Genomic DNA, 22,027 nt, shown 5'->3' on the forward strand with positions numbered 1-22,027 from the left:
ATATGGTTGCTTGGATGTTGCTCCATATGGCTGCTTGGATGTTGCCCCATATGGTTGCTTGGATGTTGCTCCATATGGTAACTTGTATGTTGTTCCACAAGGTTGCTTGGATGTTGTCTCAAACGGTTGCTTCAATGTCATTCCTTATGATTATGGGAGTTCAAGTTTCTCATCATGATTCGCTGAATCTGCGGTAAAATTCATTGGCAACATATTTGCCTAAAGTTTTTGGACCGCATAGACGTTGGCCTAAAGATTTGTGCAAATAATTATAAATTAACATAAAATTTAATTCTAGTCGTTCAAAGAATTGTTCGTGCTTGAACATTGTTATTTAAACAGCATTGTTCATACAAGGAAATTTGTGTGGGCTCGTTTTCAAATTCATTGGAACATTCGTGCTAGGGATAGATCAGACCTATAATCTCTCAGGAATAGATCAGACCTATAATCTCTCAGGGATAGATCAGACCTATAATCTCTCAGGGATAGATCAGACCTATAATCCCTCAGGGATAGATCAGACCTATAATCTCTCAGGGATAGATCAGACCTATAATCTCTCAGGGATAGATCAGACCTATAATCTCTCAGGGATAGAAGTACACGGCCTCATCTCGCAATCAAAACTCTCCAAGTGTTGATGCGCGGTTAAAAACTACACGACTAAACCACCCTTTTTCTGAAGGAGCCGTGAGCAAATGTTGAGGACGAGCAATAAAAAGCGATCCTGGGGCCATGCTTTCAAAACTCGCTAAGTGAACGTAAGTACTTACGCTCTATTTTCTTGTCTACGATTGGTGGATTTTGCTTGAAAGGCCGTCAATGATTGGCTGATGAACTTACGATCTCTTAACTTTTTTTGAAAGTATAGGCCTAGGCTGAGCCGCTAGCGAGTCGAGAGTCACACAAAAAATATGTACTTGAAAAAATTTGGTAAGATGCCAAGAGCGGCAGCAGCTCGGCGCTCAAGCTCACCAGCAGAAGGCTTGAATAACCTTCAGCTTTTAAACGATAGAAATTGGTGCAATGACCAAACAATGAAACAAAAATAATAATATATATATATATTTCGATTTACATAATTCAAACGACTTTAGATACAGTATTAATTATGTCTTGATTACTTTACAGGATATAGAAAAAGTACATGGTAGCCATGACAACATTACAGTAGAAGCACGAAGATACATTCATGAATTGGTCGTTCAAGGCCGTGCTGCATATGAATAAACTTGCAGACATTTTATTTACATTGCATTACAAACTTAAATTTGCCTGTAAATTTTATGTAGAAAAGTTGTCAAGATTTATGCCAAAAATAACGTAGCAATATTCTTAACATCCAAAAATTATTTCAAATTGATGTAACCAAGACCTAAATTTTAGTATATAAGGACGACAGAATATGACCAAACTTCGGACTAATAACCTTACTTCATGAGTAACAAAAATATCAACAATATTAATCGCTTATCTTTCGTTTCACAATAATTAATTATGACCTCATTCAGAGCGTTGTACAGACGTAGAAATAGTCTAGACCGCAAACGAGACTAGACCATCTCCCTGACTGAACCCCACGCGAGGTAAGGCCTCAGACCCTCGGCCTGCCGGTGAAGTCTCAGTTCACTTCAATATTCCATTATTCCATTTACTAAAAGTCTGTATGAAGAGTAGCCATGACTCCTCTATACAATCGCAGTTGTATTGACTGAGGCAGAACAGTAGAGCCGCGAGTATGCGCTCTTCATGAGCCCAGGCCTCTCATGAAGATCTAAAAAATACAATTTGGCCCCCAAAGAAATACCAAGATAAATTGGCATGTAAATTTGTTGGAAAATTAGTATTTTTATACATATACGTAAAAACAACCAAGCCATAAAAGAATTATATCATATGAACCGAAGGTATAAGTGAATATACAACCGAAAAGAGCACTAATTAGCCTACTAATTTCTACTTAACCTTCACAACAGCCGCGGAAACGTGCAAGGCGCGACAAATATCAAGGCGACTGCCGTGTCAAGTGGCAACATAGAAAATAAATACTAATGATCAATGAACAATTGATGAATAATTTAAGCAGAAGAGTGGAGAACTGAGCCGGAGATGGAGAGTAGAAGGGAGTGCTGGGGAGGAGGGAGAGCAGCAACAAGTCCTGAGGTCTCAGAGGTCCTGCAGGAGTGGCAGCGTCGCGTCCTACGGCGCTCATTCTTCCTCATCCAGGATCTGCAACACGCAAACGTCGGTAGAGGCTGGATATATATATATATATATATAAAACAATCACTAAATTTTATGATGGATATTTGGGATAAACGAATAGTGGATGCAACAGGAATTTAAAAGCAAAGAAAATAGCCAAAAATTTCACCATTTCTTATAAGAGAAAACGTTTCGGAGTCCAGCTCCATCGTCAGTTCAAAACCTAAAACACAGGTACAAGCAATTAGTGACCTAAAATTCACATTCAAACAATTCACCTAAACTTGAGAACATTAGAACTAAAATCGAAGATAACAGAAATAAAAATGAGGTGACATGTAGAGAAAGTACTATCTATTTACAATTTGTAGAGGATAGGAACTGAATGCAGCATTTAAACTAGGTTTCTGTTTAAAAATATATAATGATTCTAAAATTCGTAGGTCAGAAACACCGGTTGTGGAGGCTAAAACTCTAAAGTCACTATTGGACACCGGGACGTTGCGCTGCTCGGCATGAATACGTACGGCTGAATGAGGGGGATGCGCAAGTATGCTACAATTGTGCCTAGTGAGAGGCTAAGGATGGATTATTAATCTAACAAATCACAACTCACTCATTAACATTCGTAAGATGGCCATAATTGAACTGTGAACATTCAAATAGAGAATAAAGATGACAGATGAAACTCACGTGACAGATGTAGTTGAACAAAATAAACCGAGCAATGACAATATTAACGATGATATTTATTACTTTTTATTGTTAACACATTAGCAGACGGATCAATGGTGTCAAACTTTGCAACAATAACTGTATAATGAAACACATTTCAACACAGCCACTAATCATCCACCAGCACCACTCATCCACTCATCCACCAGCACCACTCATCCACTCATCCACCAGTACGCACGGTGGGGCGCTCGATGTAGCGCCTGTTGCTGCGCCAGTAAGGGTCGTCGTCAGCGGCGCGCTCCTCCTGCGCCTGCTTGTACGCGTACCTGGGCATAAACGCGTCACATAATTATTATTATTATTAGGACATCATTATTGCTATTCCTTATTATTATATTATTCCTTATTAGGACATCATTATCATCCCTCATCACCTTCCCTTACTCAACAGGTAACCCATCAAGTCAACACCGCCTGTCTACAATCCTTATCATGGAATGATCATGGAATGTAAATGCAGTGTTGAATACTTTAATATGCAGTGATATAATAATACGAACTTGATAGTCTAAGTCATTGCTAGAAAGAATATGTATGACTGGGAAGCCTTCATTATAAAATAAGCTATCATAAGACCGAACCGATGTATCAAATGATTCAAGTTTTACGCTAAATTCAGAGTTGTTTTTAGTGTTTCACCTCGCGTTTGGAAGCTAACAAAGAAAAAACGGCAAAGCTATAAAAACAAAAACGTTAAAAATAATGAATAGATGTAGAAGAACAGTGCAATATGCACAGGTATATTTATTTATTACACTAGAGCGTACAAACTACTTCATGTCATAACTACACGCACCTGCGCATTAATGGCTTCACCTGATGTGTCCCCGAGACTCACCTGATGTGTCCCCCAGACTCACCTGATGTGTCCCCAGACTCACCTGATGTGTCCCCGAGACTCACCTGATGTGTCCCCCAGACTCACCTGATGTGTCCCCGAGACTCACCTGATGTGTCCCCGACACTCACCTGATGTGTCCCCGACACTCACCTGATGTGTCCCCGAGACTCACCTGATGTGTCCCCGACACTCACCTGATGTGTCCCCACAAGCTCGCTGCAGTTATCTCCTCAGGCACGTCAGCTCCTGAGCTGCCGACGAAGTCGAAGTCAGCGACTTCCACCATGTAGCTGAAATAAGCCAAACCATCATTGCTTTGCGATAATGTAGGTCAAATAATATTTTAGAAAATTGTTTTAACGCAGGAAAATTAATTTCATCAAGCGGGTAAACATTTATCCTTGATCAGACAAATTTCACCAGTGTTACGAGGGCATCAAGCAGCAATCAAACAGCGAAGTTTTCTATAATTTACCATAGCGACCTCCCTTGCTTTCTACGCTTTATTTGAGAATTCTGTCATTGACACAGACTATTAAAATTTAAATATTGAATCGGGTTATTTCAAATTTCAATGTTTAATAACCACAAACTTCTGCTGTTCATAGACATGTAATAATAACCACAAACTTGTGTTGTTCATAGACATTTCACTCTGAAGTCGTCATGAAGTGTCATAGTAAATATGAAGGTAAAAATTAATTAAGATTTTAGTAACAGATCGCAGCATAAATTCAAGTCTTTTACGAAATAAATTTTTCCATCGTGCGAAACAGGAAGACCATTGATTCAATGACAAATGTTAACGTGAGTTCAGATGCAGTAGCAGAATGTGCAACAACAGCTTTACCGTCTAGCAGTATAGCTCATTCCACATATTAAGTTTAATATCTCAAATGCGATAGATAACCGACACATCGCACACTGGTTGTCCATACCTTTGCCTGGTCTTAATATAACACACCTCTGCCTGGTCTTAATATAACACACCTCTGTCTGGTCTTAATATAACACACCTCTGCCTGGTCTTAATATAACACACCTCTGCCTGGTCTTACCTCTGCCTGGTCTTAATATAGACCCCGATGGCGATGATGAAGAACACGACCACAAGGGAGCCCGTGGCAACAGGCATGAGCACCCCGAAGAGCTGGCGCGGCGGCTGTGGCATGTAGATGTTGATGGCGATGGGGGTGACGGTATGCGTCACACCGTTGTCGATGATGATGATGAAGGTGTACGAGTCCCCTGAGCGGAACCAGTAGCGGATGGGGAAGTGGCAGCTTTGCTCCAGAGGGATGAGGTCGTCGCAGGTCTCGAGACCTGTGACGTTGTAGCCACCGTCGCGGTACTCCCAGCAGTAGTTCCAGTAGCCGGAGCCATCGCACGACACCGTCAGGTTCACCATTTCGCCGTGACGTAGCCATGTGTTCCCCGACACGTTCACGCGTCGGATCGGGTCTGGGGACAAGGTAAGCTGCACTAGGGTGCTACTATAATCGGNTGCCATCATTACACTTACAACCGCAGGCATGAGGCAGACACACATGCCATCATTACACGTACGACCGCAGGCATGAGGCAGACACACATGCCATCTTAGCCATCATTACCCTTACGGCCGTAGCAGACAGGCATGCCATGCACAACTCTCACCTTTAGCCATGATTGTTCTGCTGAAAGTTCCAAAGATAAATTTCTGCTCGTGCTGCTCATCATAGACGCCCTGCAGGCGGGGCAGAGACAGCGCCCTCACACCCGAACTGTTCGCCGCGGGAGACGCGAGTCCCGCCACTGTGGCGTTGGCGAGCGCCAGTGTGGCGTTGGCGGCAAGTCCCGCCACTGTGGCGTTGGCGAGCGGCGAAGAGTTGGCGAGTGGCGGCAAACTGCGGCGCTGCGACCTTAAAGAAACATGTCCCGGCCACAGCCCGTCACAGCGATACCCGTCAGGTGTGGGGGTTGGGGGAGGAGTGGGTCCTGGGGGAGGAGTGGGTGTTGGGGGAGGTGTGGGTGTTGGGGGAGGGTTGGGTGCAGGGGAAGGGGAAGGGTTGGGTCCTGGGGGTGGTGGGGGAGGACTTGCAGTGATCGTCTTCGCAGGCAAGTTGCCTGAAGTTGCATTAATTTGGGCCAGTTTTGCTGCAGGTAAATCACTTGAGTTATGCGACCCATTGACGGTGCGAGCGGCGAAGAGCTTCGGTGCAGGCGTTGTGGTGGTTGAGGTGGTGGTGGTTGTGGTAGATGTGGTGCTGGTTGTGGGATCGATGAGAGGTTCCATCCGATTGCCGAGTTCTACCACCACATTAACTTCAATGAGATACTTGCCAGGCTTGGTGAAGTTTGTGATGATGGAGGGCACCATACAGCTCCCGACTGTCTGGACATTTTAGCAACAATCATCAGAATGATGCAGCAGGAATATAGAAGAAGAAGGATGCAAATAAATAGTTTTTAACAAAACTTTAAGAATTCAATGTCTTCCAAGGCAGATTTAGAAATATCGGAATAATCAGCAATTAGACAATTAGAAATATCAGCAATAAATGACATCAAGATTATAGGGTGGAATCCATAGAAAATTATCCAAAATGTAATTTAATAAGAATTTTATTTACATGGGACAAGCTTAGTATACTACAGTAGTATACTAAAATATACTACTGTATATTTTATTAATTTATAATTCAAACACAGCAGGAAATTTAAACTGAAATTTACAGCTTAAAGTGTATATATAAGTTCCTTTACTTCCAATATAAAACTACTGAGAACACACTACTGTATATTCTATGGTACTTATAAAGAGAAAGACTATGAATTAAAAATTCAAGGAAACACAAGTTTCCCTCATTGAAAAAGTTTAGGAGACCAGCTAAAAATTTCGAGCCCTGGTGAACCTAATGCCAATTCTAGCCAAGGATATTCTTCACCACTGCTTGCAATTTTCAGATTAAAAATTAATGCTAGGAAAAGAAGAAGATTTTGAATATCTTATTTTTCAGACGTTTGTACCGCTCTTGAATATGGCTGGCATGACAGATGACTGTGTGGAATGGCGATTATTTTGAGCAAAAGTTCAAGTTATCTACCAAAAAATCTACACAATAATGGTAAACATGCATATTTTGCCCAAAATTAAGTAGGTACTTTCAAAGCTAGGAAGAGCTCATCACTAAAGATACTAAGTCCATCTCAAGACAAGCATCAAGTCCATCTCAAGACAAGCATCAAGTCCATCTCAAGACAAGCACTCAGACAAATGTTAACATGACAACTCCCCCAGGGAAATGCACATGAGAGACATGCTCCACAAACGCCATGTTAGTAACAATTTCATGTGGTGAGATGTAATGGCTTTCAAGTATCAGTTTTTTTGTTTTCATCTCTACAAACTGAGATTTCAGCCTCTGTATTCAGCACGCTTGTTTTTGGCGCATTTTCTCATTTATGGAAAAATGCACCATTGTGCTTGCCATGTCCGTCTGTCTGTCTGTCCGTCCGTCCGTGACCTCAAGTTTTCGTCGACGAGAAAATGCACTCTCTGTCACTCACTGCAGTGAGTACTGAGTTATATTTTTTTCTGTTATACCTATCCTTTGGATCCTATCCTGTATGCCCTACTAATATCCTATTGTACCTAAACTATTTTTCAAAGCAATCCTATCCTTTGTCCATACCATTTGTTGGTTCAGGGATGTTAGTTAGTTAGTTATGGTTTAGATCTTTTTGTCTGTTATTCCTATCCTTTAGTATCCTATCCTGTATGTCCTACTAATATCCTATTGTACCTAAACTATTTTTCAAAGCAATCCTATCCTTTGTCCATACCATTTGTTGGTTCAGGGATGTTAGTTAGTTAGTTATGGTTTAGATCTTTTTGTCTGTTATTCCTATCCTTTAGTATCCTATCCTGTATGTCCTACTAATATCCTATTGTACCTATACTATTTTTCATAGCAATCCTATCCTTTTTCCATACCATTTGTTGGCTGAGCGAACAAAGTTGTATTGTGGTGGAAGAATTTACTAGTTAATATTGTTTTGCATGCATAACAAACTATTTTCTTGATGGTGAACATATCTCTTTTGTTAAATTAAAAGCACAGAATGAAATACATCAGAGCACTCGGCTAAGTATAGGATAATACAGAAATGTCTCCTGCCACTCTGGCACTTCAGCAATAGCATAAAAATATAACTCAGTACTCACTGCAGTGAGTGACAGAGAGCGCATTTTCTCGTCGACGAAAACTTGAAGTCACGGACAGACAGACAGACAGAAAGACAGACGGACAGACGGACATGGCGAGCACAATAGTGCATTTTATTCATAAATGAGAAAATGCGCTAAAAAGATCTAGACCATAAATAGCTAACATCCCTAAATGAAGATAGACCTACTTCCTGATTGATCATCCAGTAGAACTCTACGTCGAGCGTGTGGTTGCGCATGTAGGCGTGTGGGTCGTGCACCGCGGCTGTCAGGTTCGTGTTGTTGCCCGTCGCAATGAAAAGAGCCCGCGGACTGATCGTCATGTTTGCTTGCTGGATGTTAATTACTCCATTAATGCCATCTGAAACATTTATGCTTCAAATAAACATTTTTTAAAGCCTTGCATTCATTTAGAATCAGTTAAGATTATGTAAAACTACAGTAGACTCATTAACCATGAACATAAAGTTAATGGTTAAATAACTTCAAGTGAACTAACAAATTTTATAAATTTGAGCAGTTTCTGAAATATTTATGAAATATATGAAGACAACTTAAATCAAGAGCAGTACTAATCAAGTTAATGGTCAAATAACTTCAAATAGATTAAAATTTTATCAATTTAAGCAGTTTCTGAAATACAGTTATGAAATATATGGAGGATAACTTAAATCAAGAACAGTACTAGCAACACACCTGTTATATGGAACTCTGTCTCATCAGAGTCCAGCTTGAACCATAAGCCATAAGACCTGTACACAATAGCCTGGGCAGTTCTTTGGCCCGTGTATCTCTTGTACGTGTACTTGTCGTATGTGATGTTCAATGTGTGCTCCAGGGTGCTGCCCTGAAACTAAACATCAACAAGAAAGAATTTTAATAACAAGCAAAGGCAAAAAAATTTAGAGCAAGAATTTTAATAACAAGCAAAGGCAACATCATTTAGAACAAGAAAGAATTTTAATCACAAGCAAAGGCAACATCATTTTCCCTGCCTTCACACACTAATAGTCAATATATGAAGACATTACACTGCATTATATATAAATTGTAAATATTAATAGAAGTCAAGTATATATACATAGGTATAAAATTTTGTATGTTTCATTCATATAATTTTTGCTTAAAACTACCTTCTAATTATATTTTTAAGTTACTTAATCATTTGTATTTAAGAGTTTCAAGCAAAACTGATTTACTCTTTAATGAAAGAAAGGGCTTTTCATCATACCAGTATACCTAGGTACCAATTATTCATACATGTACAAATAAAATTTTGAATTATTCTAAATTAGCAAAAGAAAATATGCTCAAGAAAATAAAAAATACTAATTTTTACATGACCCAGCAAATAATATCTCTTGATGTAACATTAAAACATTAACAAACAAAATCTAGAACATTAAAATGTATAGAAGTAATTTAAGATTGATAGTGAACATGGGAACTTTGGACAAAATTGACATCAAACTAATAGTTCCATTGAAGTATCAATTGGAATAAGTATAAGGTCTTTAGAAAAGACGCCTTACTTTATTGTAGAACTCACTTTTTCACGGAAGAAAAGACCATCATCAAAATAAAAGTAGAGTTCTTCTCCAGCGGCAAGTTCATAATTGCGAACCTTTACTGTGAACCAAATTGTGGTGTCCAGTGACACTGGACTTGTGCTTGTTAGCTCAATGCAGGGATCTGGAATATCAGAAGATAACTAAACATATTATTTCTCAAAAATTACAAATAAATATAATGAAATGCCTTGTTCATTTTATCAATGATAAATAATTCTTAAGATCAGTTCAATAAGCTGCTCAAGTTTCTGGGGATCTGGAATATCATTAAACGTATTATTTCAAAAAAATTACAAATAAATATAATTAAATGTCTTGTTCATTTACCAATGATAAATTATTCTTAAGATCAGTTTAATAAACTGCTCAAGTTTCTGATGAAAGACGAGCATCAGAAGCAAAACACCAAAAAAATATGGCTTTTTTCTTTCATAACAAAACTACTTTCCTGCAACTGATTTGCCTCATTAGGTATGCCAAAGGTTTATTTTATTGCAGATGTTCACAAATTTTTCCACTATTTGACTCCTTTCCGTGGTAATGGACCTGTCATGGTTGCCACATTTGCACCGTTAAAACTTGCTTATTTAAATCTGTGCAGGGGCAGCTGTGCTGCTTGTAGCATAACCTAGCAGCTGTTATTCTTGTTTGATCAATTACTCTTGCATTGTGTTTTCTCATTATGTTAGTTTTCATGGAATTTTTTCCCTCTAGTACAGACAAGGAAGTATAACCATTAATGTAAAGTAAATTCCAAGAACCACAAGCATAGTCCTAATGGACCCACAAGCATTTACATATTTTATTTAACAATGATCATTGGTTCAATATAATTTTTCATGGAATCATCAATTATAAGAGCAATTCAATATGCAAGGCTTCATGACACATCAAGTCTGATTCAGGACTCATTTTGAGCATCAGATTTGATCATCAGAGAGTTATATAGAGTACACTTTCACAGAGGAGGCTGGTTAAAGAAGGAACTTCATGGCAAATAACAAGTTAATGGGAAAGCATGAAGAATGAAGGTCCGGGAATTAAGGCTGCATAATAGTTTAAATATATTCATTGATCACTGCAATGGCTGCTAGGCTTTAGTTGAGACACATACCTACCTATTCAATGCTCAGCCTGTGTTGGCTGAATGCTGATCCAAAGTGTAATATGGTTCTGATTAAGATTAGCAACCTTTATCAAGCCAAGTTTGACAAGCATCTCTCCCATTATGAGTAGATGGTTCTGCTTTGCAAAAAAAATTGTGCTTTTATATAAACCAATGAGTAACCAATGACATAGCTGACAAGTTCTGTACAGCTTAGAGACTTGGCCAAAAGTTTAGCTCAAATCAAAGACCCCAAAAAACGGGCTCATAACCTCTTTGGACGTCAGAGTTTGGGCACCACTGTATTATTCCTTGTGAGGCATGCTTCATCACAGTGCAAATACAATAATAATGCAGCAATCAAGAACAAGTAAAGGACAATCAATTTGAACCAAACTTTATGTTCTTGATTCCAAATTAAAAAATAATTCTAATTCATTGCAACCATCCCTCTATGCTGTTATTGCCATGACCTAATCATGAAGGAATTTTTTTTCATTATGAGGATATGGTATTTATTTAATTAATCTGTTTCTGTTCAGGCGTGTAATTAGGAAAACTTATAATCTGCACAAAGAAGTTACATAGTGTTTTCCCAATTTATTGAATGTGATAACATAGACTTTAATAAAAGGATTTTGTTGGTCAAACTAAACAAGGAAAATTAGATATTTTTGTAGGACTTAAACTAAAAAAACTAAACTTACTACAGGATCATACTCAGCAAATTTACCTTCAGAATCTTGCTGACAGCTTGCAGCAGCAAGTGAGCAGGAGAAGAAGATCTTGCAGAGGAAAGCAAACCAATCTGAACTTCTCATGTTGAGTAGCTTGCTGGTCACGTAATTAGTTCAGCATAGGAACAAAAACTTGAGGGCATCACAGCTCCTTTAAACTGAAGATTTTCATTTAACATAAACTTCTCAGAAGTTGAGAAAAAAATTTAAATGGCACTTTCCTTCTTTATATTGATAGAAAAAATTTATAAAAAAAGAGCCAAGATGCTTACTTTCCATCAGAAGCAAAAATGCTTGAAAAACTACATATGCCTAGAAATCTGCACTCATAAACACCAGTACTAATATACCTATATTATTAAGAAAAGTGTGACTTCTTTCTTAGGCAGAGGCCAAGGTAGCATAACAAAATGTGGACAGAGCACAGAAGGCAGTTTATGCAGGAGACACACATACCGTAAAACAGGGTAAAAATAGACAGGCAGGGTAAATCGGGACACGTGTCCCACATTTCGTAGAAATGTTGTATCAGCTAAACTAATCAAAATATTGCAAAACTAAAAATAGTGGCATAAAATTCAACATTTTCACTATCTATTACAGCAATCCCTTGATTAACGCGGTTAATAAATCCCCGAGTTTTACCGTGTTAAGCAAAACCGCGCTAATCAAACTCAAGAATATATGGGAATAATTATAATGAATCCTCAAAAACAGCAAAGTTACATAATAATTTTTTTCCACTAAAATTCATCATATTTTTTTCTAAATAATAGGGGAAATAAATAAAAGAAATGCGAATGAATTAACATTTATTTTTTACTGAAAAACGAATCCAATTTCAATTGCACAGTAGTATTAGATTTCTTTCTCTCCTTAGATTTCTTCCCTTTTTGTCCATAATTATGACGGTAATTTATCAAGGCAAATTATGTAGTTTGATAAAAATGAGCAGTAGATATGGCACCGATCTTGACCAGTTGAAGGCTAACGAGTAACTAGAGCACCGGCATGGCGCACTTACCGGCGAACGTTGCCGAACTCGACCATTCGAGTTATGAACGAGACAAGGCGCGGTTAAACCGACTGTAGTCAGCACGAGTGCCTACAGAACGGGACCTTATTTAAATAATTATTGGCTGAAATTCATAAAGTAACAACATTTGGCGAATTTTTCCAAAAGTCGTAACAAAAGTAACAACATTAGATCTAATAAGCAAAAAGTAACACTTTTGTTACAAACGTAACACCTCTGGCTAGAGGCGGGAAAATGATGCGTTGTGAAAAAAAGTCGCGCTAATCAAAACTGGCACCGCATAGATTAAGGGTAGGTCACAAAATTTGTTTCCGCGTTAATCAAAACCGCGGTATTCAAAACCGTGCTAATCAAGGGATTGCTGTATGTATAAAGCTAGTCAAGAAATCAAACATTTACTATCTCCAAAAAATCTCTGAAAAAAAGGTGAAAAGTGAGATTTTGGACAAGCACCTTTGCTAAGGTCTGTAGCAAAAAAAAATATATTAACCGTATTAAAAAATTTTACTTACATAAAAGTTGCACACAGGTGTTGGCTTAAAAACGTGATTGACAGAATTTGCGTATCTTATTTTAAAAAATGGCGGCCATTTCTGCAAGATGGAGTAGATGGGATAATAAGGGACACCCATAAAAATGCATTTACAGTAGAACCATGATTAGCAAAGGCTCCAATTAATGAAAAAAATCAATTAACAAATATTTTGACTATATTTACCTTGCTTAGCAAAAAAATTTTGCTAAGCAAGCAAAAAAATTGTTAGCAAAAAATTTTGCTAACAAAAAATTAATTCATCATTAGTCATCACAAAATTGAGCACAGAATATCATAGATAGAATTATGCACTGGGCAACATAAAATGAAAATAAATGAACCTAAACTTTGATTTGTTTCACCAAAAAATATGATGGTTGTCACTACAATATTCCTTTCTGTTTCAGGTATGTTTTTACGATATTTTTTTGTTATACCGTCAACCGGGGCTACTCGGGACGGTTTTGAGCGTTTTTTGTTAATAACTTCTTACGATGAAACATTTCATAAACAAGTTTAGGCTCATTTTATAGCTCTTTGCGAGGGCTATCGAATGGCATCTTCAAAAAAATTCCATATGCTATTCGTAAGGTGCCAGAAGCAAAAAAAGAGTGTCCCGAGTAGCCCCGTTCGACGGGGCTACTCGGGACACTGGGAATGAAACTTCATTTTAAAACACTTGAAGCATGCAGAGCATACTCATCCATTACTAACAGTACTCTGAAGTCCGCCTCTTTCAGCCCCGCCAGTCCCGAGTTGCCCCGGTTGACGGTAGTGAATTCACTTGACCCAATTAAAATGGTGCAAAATTACAAGCCATACTGTAAGCTTACAGATACAGACAAGTAGGTAGTTGTTGGCTGCTGATATTAAGCTTGCAGTGGACAAAGTTGTTGTAAATGCTCAATGGCATGTACCATGATACGGTAATATCACATCAATAATACGGTACTGTCAAACGGGGTGATAAGGGATGGGTGAGGGTAAATTGGGATGTGCGTCCCACATTTCAAAGAAATGTAGTAGCAGCTAAACTTGTCAAAATATTGCAAAACTAAAAATAGTGGTGTAAACTTCAGCATTTTTACTATCTGTTATGTATAAAGCCACATAGTTAAGAAATCATACATTTACTATCTCTAAAAATTGCTGAAAAAAAGTGAGAAAAGTGCAATTTTGGAAAAGTAGGTACCTCTACTAAGGTCTAGAGCAAAAAAAAATAAATATTCATCATATTAAAAAATTTTACTTTCATAAAAGTTGCACACAGGTGTTGGCTTGAAAATGCGATTGACAAAATTTGTCTATCTCTTTCCAGAAAAAAATGGCAGCCATTTCCATGCAAAGGGGTAATAAGGGACACCTCTCAAAATGCATTTACAGTTGGCTAGCTGAGTTACAGTAACAAAAATATTGATTAACAAAAAAGAATTTTGATTACATTTACCTCACTCAGTGAAAAAAATTTCACTTATAAAAAAATTAATGCATCATTGGTCACAATATTGTGCACAGAATGTCATACATAGAATTGTGCACTGGGCATCATAGAATGAAAAGTAATTAACCTAAAATATGTTTTATTTCTCCAAAACATATGATGGTTGTTTCTAAAACATTCCTTTCTGTTTCAGGTGGGTATTTTGCAATCTTTTTTATAGTGAATTCAATTAAAATGGTTATATAATTGAAATTATATAAGCTGTCCTGTAACTTGTAAGCTTACAGATACAGAAGAAATGCTACATGGCTGCTAATATGAAGCTTGCAGTGGACAAGGTCATTGTAAATGCTCAATGGTATATTTGTGGATATGGTAATATCACATCAATAATACAGTAATGAATGAATAGGTATGGTGATATCATATCAATAAAGGATAAACAAGTAAAAAACACAGAAAATGTTAGTTACTCTACATCTAGATCATCTACAATGAAAGATGAGGACTTCAGAGTACTGTTAGTAATAGATAAGTACACTCTGCATGCTTCAAACATTTTAAAATTTTATTTTATTTCAAGTGTCCTGGATTACCCCATTCCCAGGGGTAATTTGGGACAGTTTTATTTTGCGTCTGGCACCTTATGAATAGTGCATGGAATTTTTTTGAAGATGCCATTCGCTAGCCCTTGCAATAAGCTATAAAATGAGCCTAAACTTGTTTATGAAATATTTCATGGTAAGAAGTTATTAACAAAAAACGCTCTAAACCGTCCCTTATTACATCGTTTGATGGTAATACAGCAATCCCTTGATTAACGCGGTTAATAAATCCCCGAGTTTTACCGTGTTAAGCAAAACCGCGCTAATCAAACTTAAGAATATATGGGAATAATTATAATGAATCCTCAAAAATAGCAAAGGAAAGGAAAATTATGTAGTTTGATAAAAGTGAGCAGTAGATATGGCAGCAATATTGACCAGCTGAAGGCTAACGAGTAACTAGCCCTTTACGCACTGAATTATGTTTCAAAAGTGAAAAAACAATCTGAATTACTTTTCAGATCACGCGCAGTCTTTGTGTTGTACTGGCAGTAGCGGCGCGGCTACTCCATCGAACGTCGTTTGAACGAGTTCACAACATGTGACGCTACCGTCACACTCGCGGCTAGACTCCAAACATGTAATTACTCTCGGTAGAAGCTTTTATTTTCTGTGTGACGAATTTGTCACACCAGGGCTTAAAGGGCTAGAGCACCGGCATGGCTTGTAAGCTGCTAGAGCATGGCCAAATGCCAAATGCTGTCGGCCTGCTTGCGGTTGGAGCGCGGCCTGGATACGGGCCCAAATCGACAGCAAATCTCTCCCCGTCCCCCGAAAGGGGGACCCGAAGCCCATGTTTTTTGGTGCTGCCGGCCTGCGGCTCCCCACGTGTGGTCGGCGTCTCTGTTGCTACTAGCGGGGGATGTTGAGGAGAACCCGGGTCCGAGGACAGCCCGGGTCAAAATCCATTATTTGCAGAACAGGGTTGAAACAAACACTGAAATGACTGGCAATGATTGCTCTAACATATTCTTTCATCAAATCAAATTCAGTGCAGTTAGAATGCACGCCATGGGCCGGTCCTTTCTTACCCCATGAAGGCTGCGATCCTGTCTTACCCCATTTGACTATATGTATGATAATGCTGGTATCCAGGATACTTTACTTGTCTACTTATAGGACTCAAAAATGAACTTGAGGTAGAGTCTAAAAAACTCTCTGCTAAGTCTGCTTTGCCACTATGGTGTGTGATAGATAGCATTGCCGTGCCCGAGCATTCACCTTTAAATAACTTTAGGACATAGTGGCAAACCAGTGATTTTTTAGAATCAGTTCATTTTAATTTCCTCATTTACTGAAGATTTTAACAGATTTCTTATGTATGATAATTCTGGTATCCAAGATACTTTACAGGTCTACTTATAGGACTCAAAAATGAACTTGAGAAAGAGTCTAAAAAACTCTCTGCTTTGCCACTATGCTTTAGGAGCACAGTACAGGCTGGTTCACAGTGCACTTTTTTACCGGCATATTACGGCGCATGGCGCAAATTGATGCAATGATAATATAAATTCCCACGCACCTGGCACATCTTCCTGACCGAGGTGTGAATTACCTTCAAGGCTTGGGCTTGGCAGATGGCAGTTGGCATTTGAGGCTTCAAGACTACTAAATACCTAATTTCCTATCAGGCTGAGTATCAGCTCCTAACTCAGTAGACAGACTGACAGTAGGCCTAACTGTTAATTAAACTGCATGATTCACTTGTCAAGCTTCAAGATGTTACCACTTCAAGATTGCAAATTTGCCTAAGATGCCCTAAAATACATGACACAACTTTGAAGTTTGAACTTTGCACACTTGCAGCACATACCTATTCTGGAAATAACTTTTCAGAACTGAATATTACATCATGATTTATGAGTTGAGTAGGCTGTGTCTGTGTGTAGCAGTTGTTAGCACCGTAGCAGATTAGCAGTGGCACTATAATGGACCGAGTCTGACAAAGACAGAAGTATTGAGATTTGACTAGCTAGCCTATGTGTCTATGTCGTGATTGTCGTCAGTCGTCAGACGTCATTGACGCCCAAACGGTAATCATTCAGGCTTCAGGGAGCGCCGCAGCCGAGCTGAGGAGCTCGAGCACTACGCCAGTAACGCCACTACCAAATATAAGACTAACTAACTGACATTAAATCATAGCGATTATCGATAGCAATAGAGTATTTATTTTAAGTGTAATTTAACTATTGTTTCAAGTGTAAACAGAGATAGAGTTTGTAGGAACGGATGTACCTACTCTACAGTCTACGTCAACACTCAACAGTACAAATGACTAAACAACTCAGCAACTGACAGCAGTAATTTGAGCTACTCTTCTTTCTTTCTTTCTAATTTATTCTTATAGGAGCACTGGAAGCTAGTCCATAAAGCCCCTTGCCTAAACTGGGTTTAATTGGTACCTAACAACTGTCGGTGGGTGACCTTTGGTCGGACCCTGTAAACGCTGCAGGGCTGCTGGCCCGCTGGGGCGACCGACTTGGCTGGCCCCAGAACTGGGTCTAGGCCCCGCCTCGCGCCATGAAGCGAGGCGGGGAGGGTCAACAACAACAACCGGCATGGCGCACTTACCGGCGAACGCTGCCAAACTCGACCATTCGAGTTATGAACGAGACAAGGCGCGGTTAAACCGACTCTGTAGTCAGCACGAGTGCCTATGGAACGGGACCTTATTTAAAGAATTATTGGCTGAAATTCATAAAGTAACAACATTTGGAGAATTTTTCCAAAAGTCGTAACAAAAGTAGGTAACAATATAAGATCTAATAAGCAAAAAGTAACACTTTTGTTACGAACGTAACACCTCTGGCTAGAGGCGGGAAAATGATGCGTTGTGAAAAAAAAGTCGCGCTAATCAAAACTGGCACCGCGTAGATTAAGGGTAGGTTGCAAATTTTTTTTCCGCGTTAATCAAAACCGCGGTATTCAAAACCGTGCTAATCAAGGGATTGCTGTATATGGATATGGTAATATATCAATAAAGGGGAAAAAAGTAGAAATCACAAAAAAGTCATTTATTCTACATCTACAACAGAAGAGGACTTTGGAGTACTATAAGTAATGGATGCACTCAGCAGTCTGCATGCTTCAAAAGTTTTTAAAGTCAAGTTTTATTTCATGTGTGACCCTTTTTAGCAAATTTTCTCATTTATGGAAAAAATGCCCTATTGTGCTTGTCATGTCCATCCATCTGTCCGTGACTTCACGTTTTTGTTGATGAGAAAATGCGCTTTTTATCACTCACTGCAGTGAGTATTGAGTTATATTTTTTGCATCTGGTGCCTTACAAATAGTTTGGCTCAAGATATCCAGTCGCAATTCAAACTTTGGAGAGTAAATATTTTCCTCACTAGTTTCCGATCATAGTATTTAGTTCAGAATCAATGGGTGCATTGGCCATATTGATTGTTATTTGTAAATTGCCATTTATGGAGAAGCATAATTGGTGATTCACCGTGAATCCGTGATTGCTATCCAGTGAATATATTGCAGTTATTATAATAATGCAGTATATTCTACTTTTTTCCGGAATATTGCAGCTCTAATATTACACAATTGATAATTTTGGTACGTAGGTATGATATTCCATGACTCCATTGGTTTGATCAATAATATTTTGGTTTGCAAGCATGTCAACTAGCATAATTTGGAACATTTACATTCTACACTTCTACCATCCGAGTCTCTGAGGGCTGAGAGCATGATATAATAATATCATTAGTATCATAGGCCTATAATCATAGCTTGCACCAGGTCCCAGCATGGAATTCTTAAAATTATGGTTAATATATTACTTTCAAATGTTTCAATTCATGTAGCAATTTCAAGTTGTAGTCATTTCACATTTTAGAATTCAGACTGCATTGAAACAGCATTGTTTTATTTTTCTGACAAAAAAATGAAAATACATTATTATTATTATTGTCATTATACATAGGGTAAATGCGGTATGTTCCACATCGTGGGTAATTCCGACACTTCACGACTTTTTTCCTTTATATAAAGATTTTCTTAGTTCCAGGCATTTGTTGTTGGTTGAAATAGTGACGTCATACTTTTGCACACCATATTATTGCCAAAACACTAGGTCCGGGCCGTCTGGCGGGAAAATGTTGAGATCCAAAGAGAGACAGTGCGCGTCACCCAGCAAGAACATCGAAAAATTTGTCAAAGTTGATAGTTGGCCTTGCCAAATAGTGATTAACTGTTTGTGTAGAAAGAATATTATGGTTTGAGACTTTTAAATAAGTCTGTGAATATATTAGGAATCCTTTAAGTATACTTGTATTTGCTGATTTCAAGTCGTAAATAAATTAATAGATGATTAAGTTAAGAGACGGTTATAGACACATAAAAACTAATTCCGACACAGCTTGGAATTAGACACACACAGCTCGTTCAAAGCTGTGTGAAAAAATTAAAATTTTTTAATTAAAAGCTTAATAGCTCTTAATTAAAAGCCTAAATAAGTAGTGTTCAATATTCAATAGTGTTCTAATGCCAAGCTGTGTTGTATTCCAATACAGCTCACACAGCAATCGGAATTTTAACACAAGAGTGTTGGAATTACGAATTAGTAGAGTTTGAAGCGTGGCCGGAATTAGTCTCACAAATTGCCAAATTTAGTCACACACAGTGTCGCACTGTGTTGGAATATATGGATTTGGTAGGTTTGCATTCTAAAGGCTTTTAAATAAATATGACAACATTTTGTGACGTTTCATTGTTGCTGGCACGTAGTGCGGTGTTTGGAGAGTGACGTAAAGCAAACAGAACTTGAGTTGCGTGTATGGTTTTTTATAGCCATTCATTTTTTGCTACATCCTTAAAGTGTCGGAATATACCGCGTTTACCCTATTTATTTGCTTAAAGAAGTTGAATGCCTATCAACATCTCAAGTCTCAACTTCTCAAGTGGAGAAAAATCAGAAAACTGTTCTTGTTGTTACTTCTAAAGTTCTACTAGTACTAGTCCTAATCAGTAGTCAGTCTTTTTTTTCAAGCCTGGGAACCAACTGTCAAGTGCAAAGTTGCCAACTGGCAGTCTGGCCAAGGGGCATGCCAGTGAAGAGTGAAGGTGTAGCCGCAAGTCACAATACTATGAATTGTAAATTCCACACTCAGGATTATGTATGTTTTCAGGGAATTTTCCCGCGCATTTTGACTTTGTTTAAGCCATTGCTGCGCACAGTTGGCGCAACTTCTGGCCATCCCCGCTTGTGTGCGCAAGCGTCGGCGCAGGCCGCAGCGCGCACATACATTTTGTCAAGGGACAAGAGACAGAAAACATATAATACTCAATATGTATTTAATTATCCATCAATAATCTATGATTTTCCTTGATAGGGAAATTTTGTGAAAGTAGAAATCTAGAAATTCATTTTCAAAGAAATTTTCTACAAATTTCTTATACGAACTGATGAACATCGTTTGTTTACCTTCCGTAGACCGTCCTGACGTGAGGCAATATTCAGTCCGGACGTGAGGCAAGTGGTGATTAACCAAGTCCTCAGAAATTGGGCATATGAAGTAAACAAATATTAGTGTTAAATGACAGATTTTGCTTGTTCTATATATACTATTAGTGTGCTGATAGGGTTATTAAAGATTCTACCATTAATGAAAGGAGTCAGAAATAATTTCATCATTGTAATTAATGAAAAATAGTTTTTAGTGCAAAATCTTTTGTAAATAAAATATGTCTAGACATAGCTGTCATCAGAAATTCCCAACATCGTCTCTACATACTTTTTACGCAATGCGTGAGTCTCTTGAAGCTATACATATTTTATTATTGTTTGTTGTTAGTCTATATAATTAACCTTCAAAGTTGCAAAAAATGAGAACTGATAATTTAAAAAAAAGTGAGTTCCTGTATTTTTGTTTTCAATGGGTTTGCACCCTACAAACCCATTTCTCCAGCCAGGAGGATGTTGGGAACGTAACGTATTCCTGGCATTGACATTCGGGTTTGTACTATTTGCCAAAGTCAGTCCTTTGTAAGAAGGAATGAATCTCAAGCCAGGCATGGAATATATCTGCTTGGCGAGCTGCGACTGAATTTTTTGAGCCGTTTTTTTATGGATTTGCCAGCCGTGATTCCATTTCTTTGAGCCATGATTCCATTTCACCAAGCCTTGAATTCCATATCTTGGCCATGAAAAGCCATTTACGAGGCGCAAATTTATTAACAAAGTCCATGCACGTGTTACCCCAAATCTCTAAATTTACCCTAAAATAGTCAAATGGCAAAGATAAAATTTGTCTTTACTGTAAGTTGAGCATGTGTTACTGCAGTCTTACCGCTTTGACATGACTGCAACTATGCACGATCTTAAACAAAACGTTTAGTTGATTTGTTTACATTACGATGTTTATGTTTATTCTGCAGGATATTTTGGCAGGAACGGTAAAGCAATACGGATTTTGGAAGTTGAAAATTTTATGAAGTGACATGTTTGCGAAGTGCAAACCGCGATTTTTCAATCAAAAAAATTTATGACATTTGAATTTTGAGCCGTGAGATTTCATACCTACTGAAATTATATGATATTAGAGCCTCGATATTTCAGACAAAAATAGGACTTTTCCAGCCCTGTGACAGTGTGACTCAAGCAGTGTGGACTGTGGATTGTTGCCTTCTACTATTCAGTTTTGTAATTAATTTCCAACCGAATTGTGATGTATGAATAATTATTCATAACATTGCCTACTCTTAGAACCTGAGTTAACACGTTAGAAATCTAGTCAACGTGATGCAGATATTTGTCTGTGTGTGACATAGTGACAAACCAGAGATTTTTTAGAATCAGTTCATTTTTAATTTCCTCATTTACCTAAGATTTAAACCAATTTCTTATAGTCAGATGGGGTAAGACAGGACCAAAATCACTAACAAGCATGTAGCATCTATATCACGAATAAAAAAAAACCCTAAACCTATCACAAGGTGTAGTTATGCAATGGGCTTCTAAGCTACAACTCAGACTTTCTGCATACAA

General features: G+C 38.1%; 1 protein-coding gene across 1 annotated transcript; it reads right to left on the reverse strand.

Annotated features, from left to right (window-relative positions):
* Positions 1-1,052: 1,052 nt before the first annotated feature.
* On the reverse strand, positions 1,053-11,896 carry LOC108673762. Its single transcript, XM_018161632.2, has 9 exons — positions 11,407-11,896; positions 9,547-9,689; positions 8,694-8,850; positions 8,186-8,358; positions 5,444-6,161; positions 4,846-5,248; positions 3,982-4,077; positions 3,125-3,212; positions 1,053-2,232 (listed from the first exon to the last, which is right to left on the reverse strand). Exons 1-9 carry the CDS (start codon positions 11,492-11,494, stop codon positions 2,212-2,214), a joined length of 1,887 nt encoding a protein of 628 aa, XP_018017121.1. The 5' UTR covers positions 11,495-11,896; the 3' UTR covers positions 1,053-2,211.
* Positions 11,897-22,027: the final 10,131 nt, after the last annotated feature.

This window comes from Hyalella azteca, unplaced genomic scaffold, assembly GCF_000764305.2.
Source record: "Hyalella azteca isolate HAZT.00-mixed unplaced genomic scaffold, Hazt_2.0.2 contig4405, whole genome shotgun sequence".
Lineage (NCBI taxonomy): Eukaryota > Metazoa > Arthropoda > Malacostraca > Amphipoda > Hyalellidae > Hyalella > Hyalella azteca.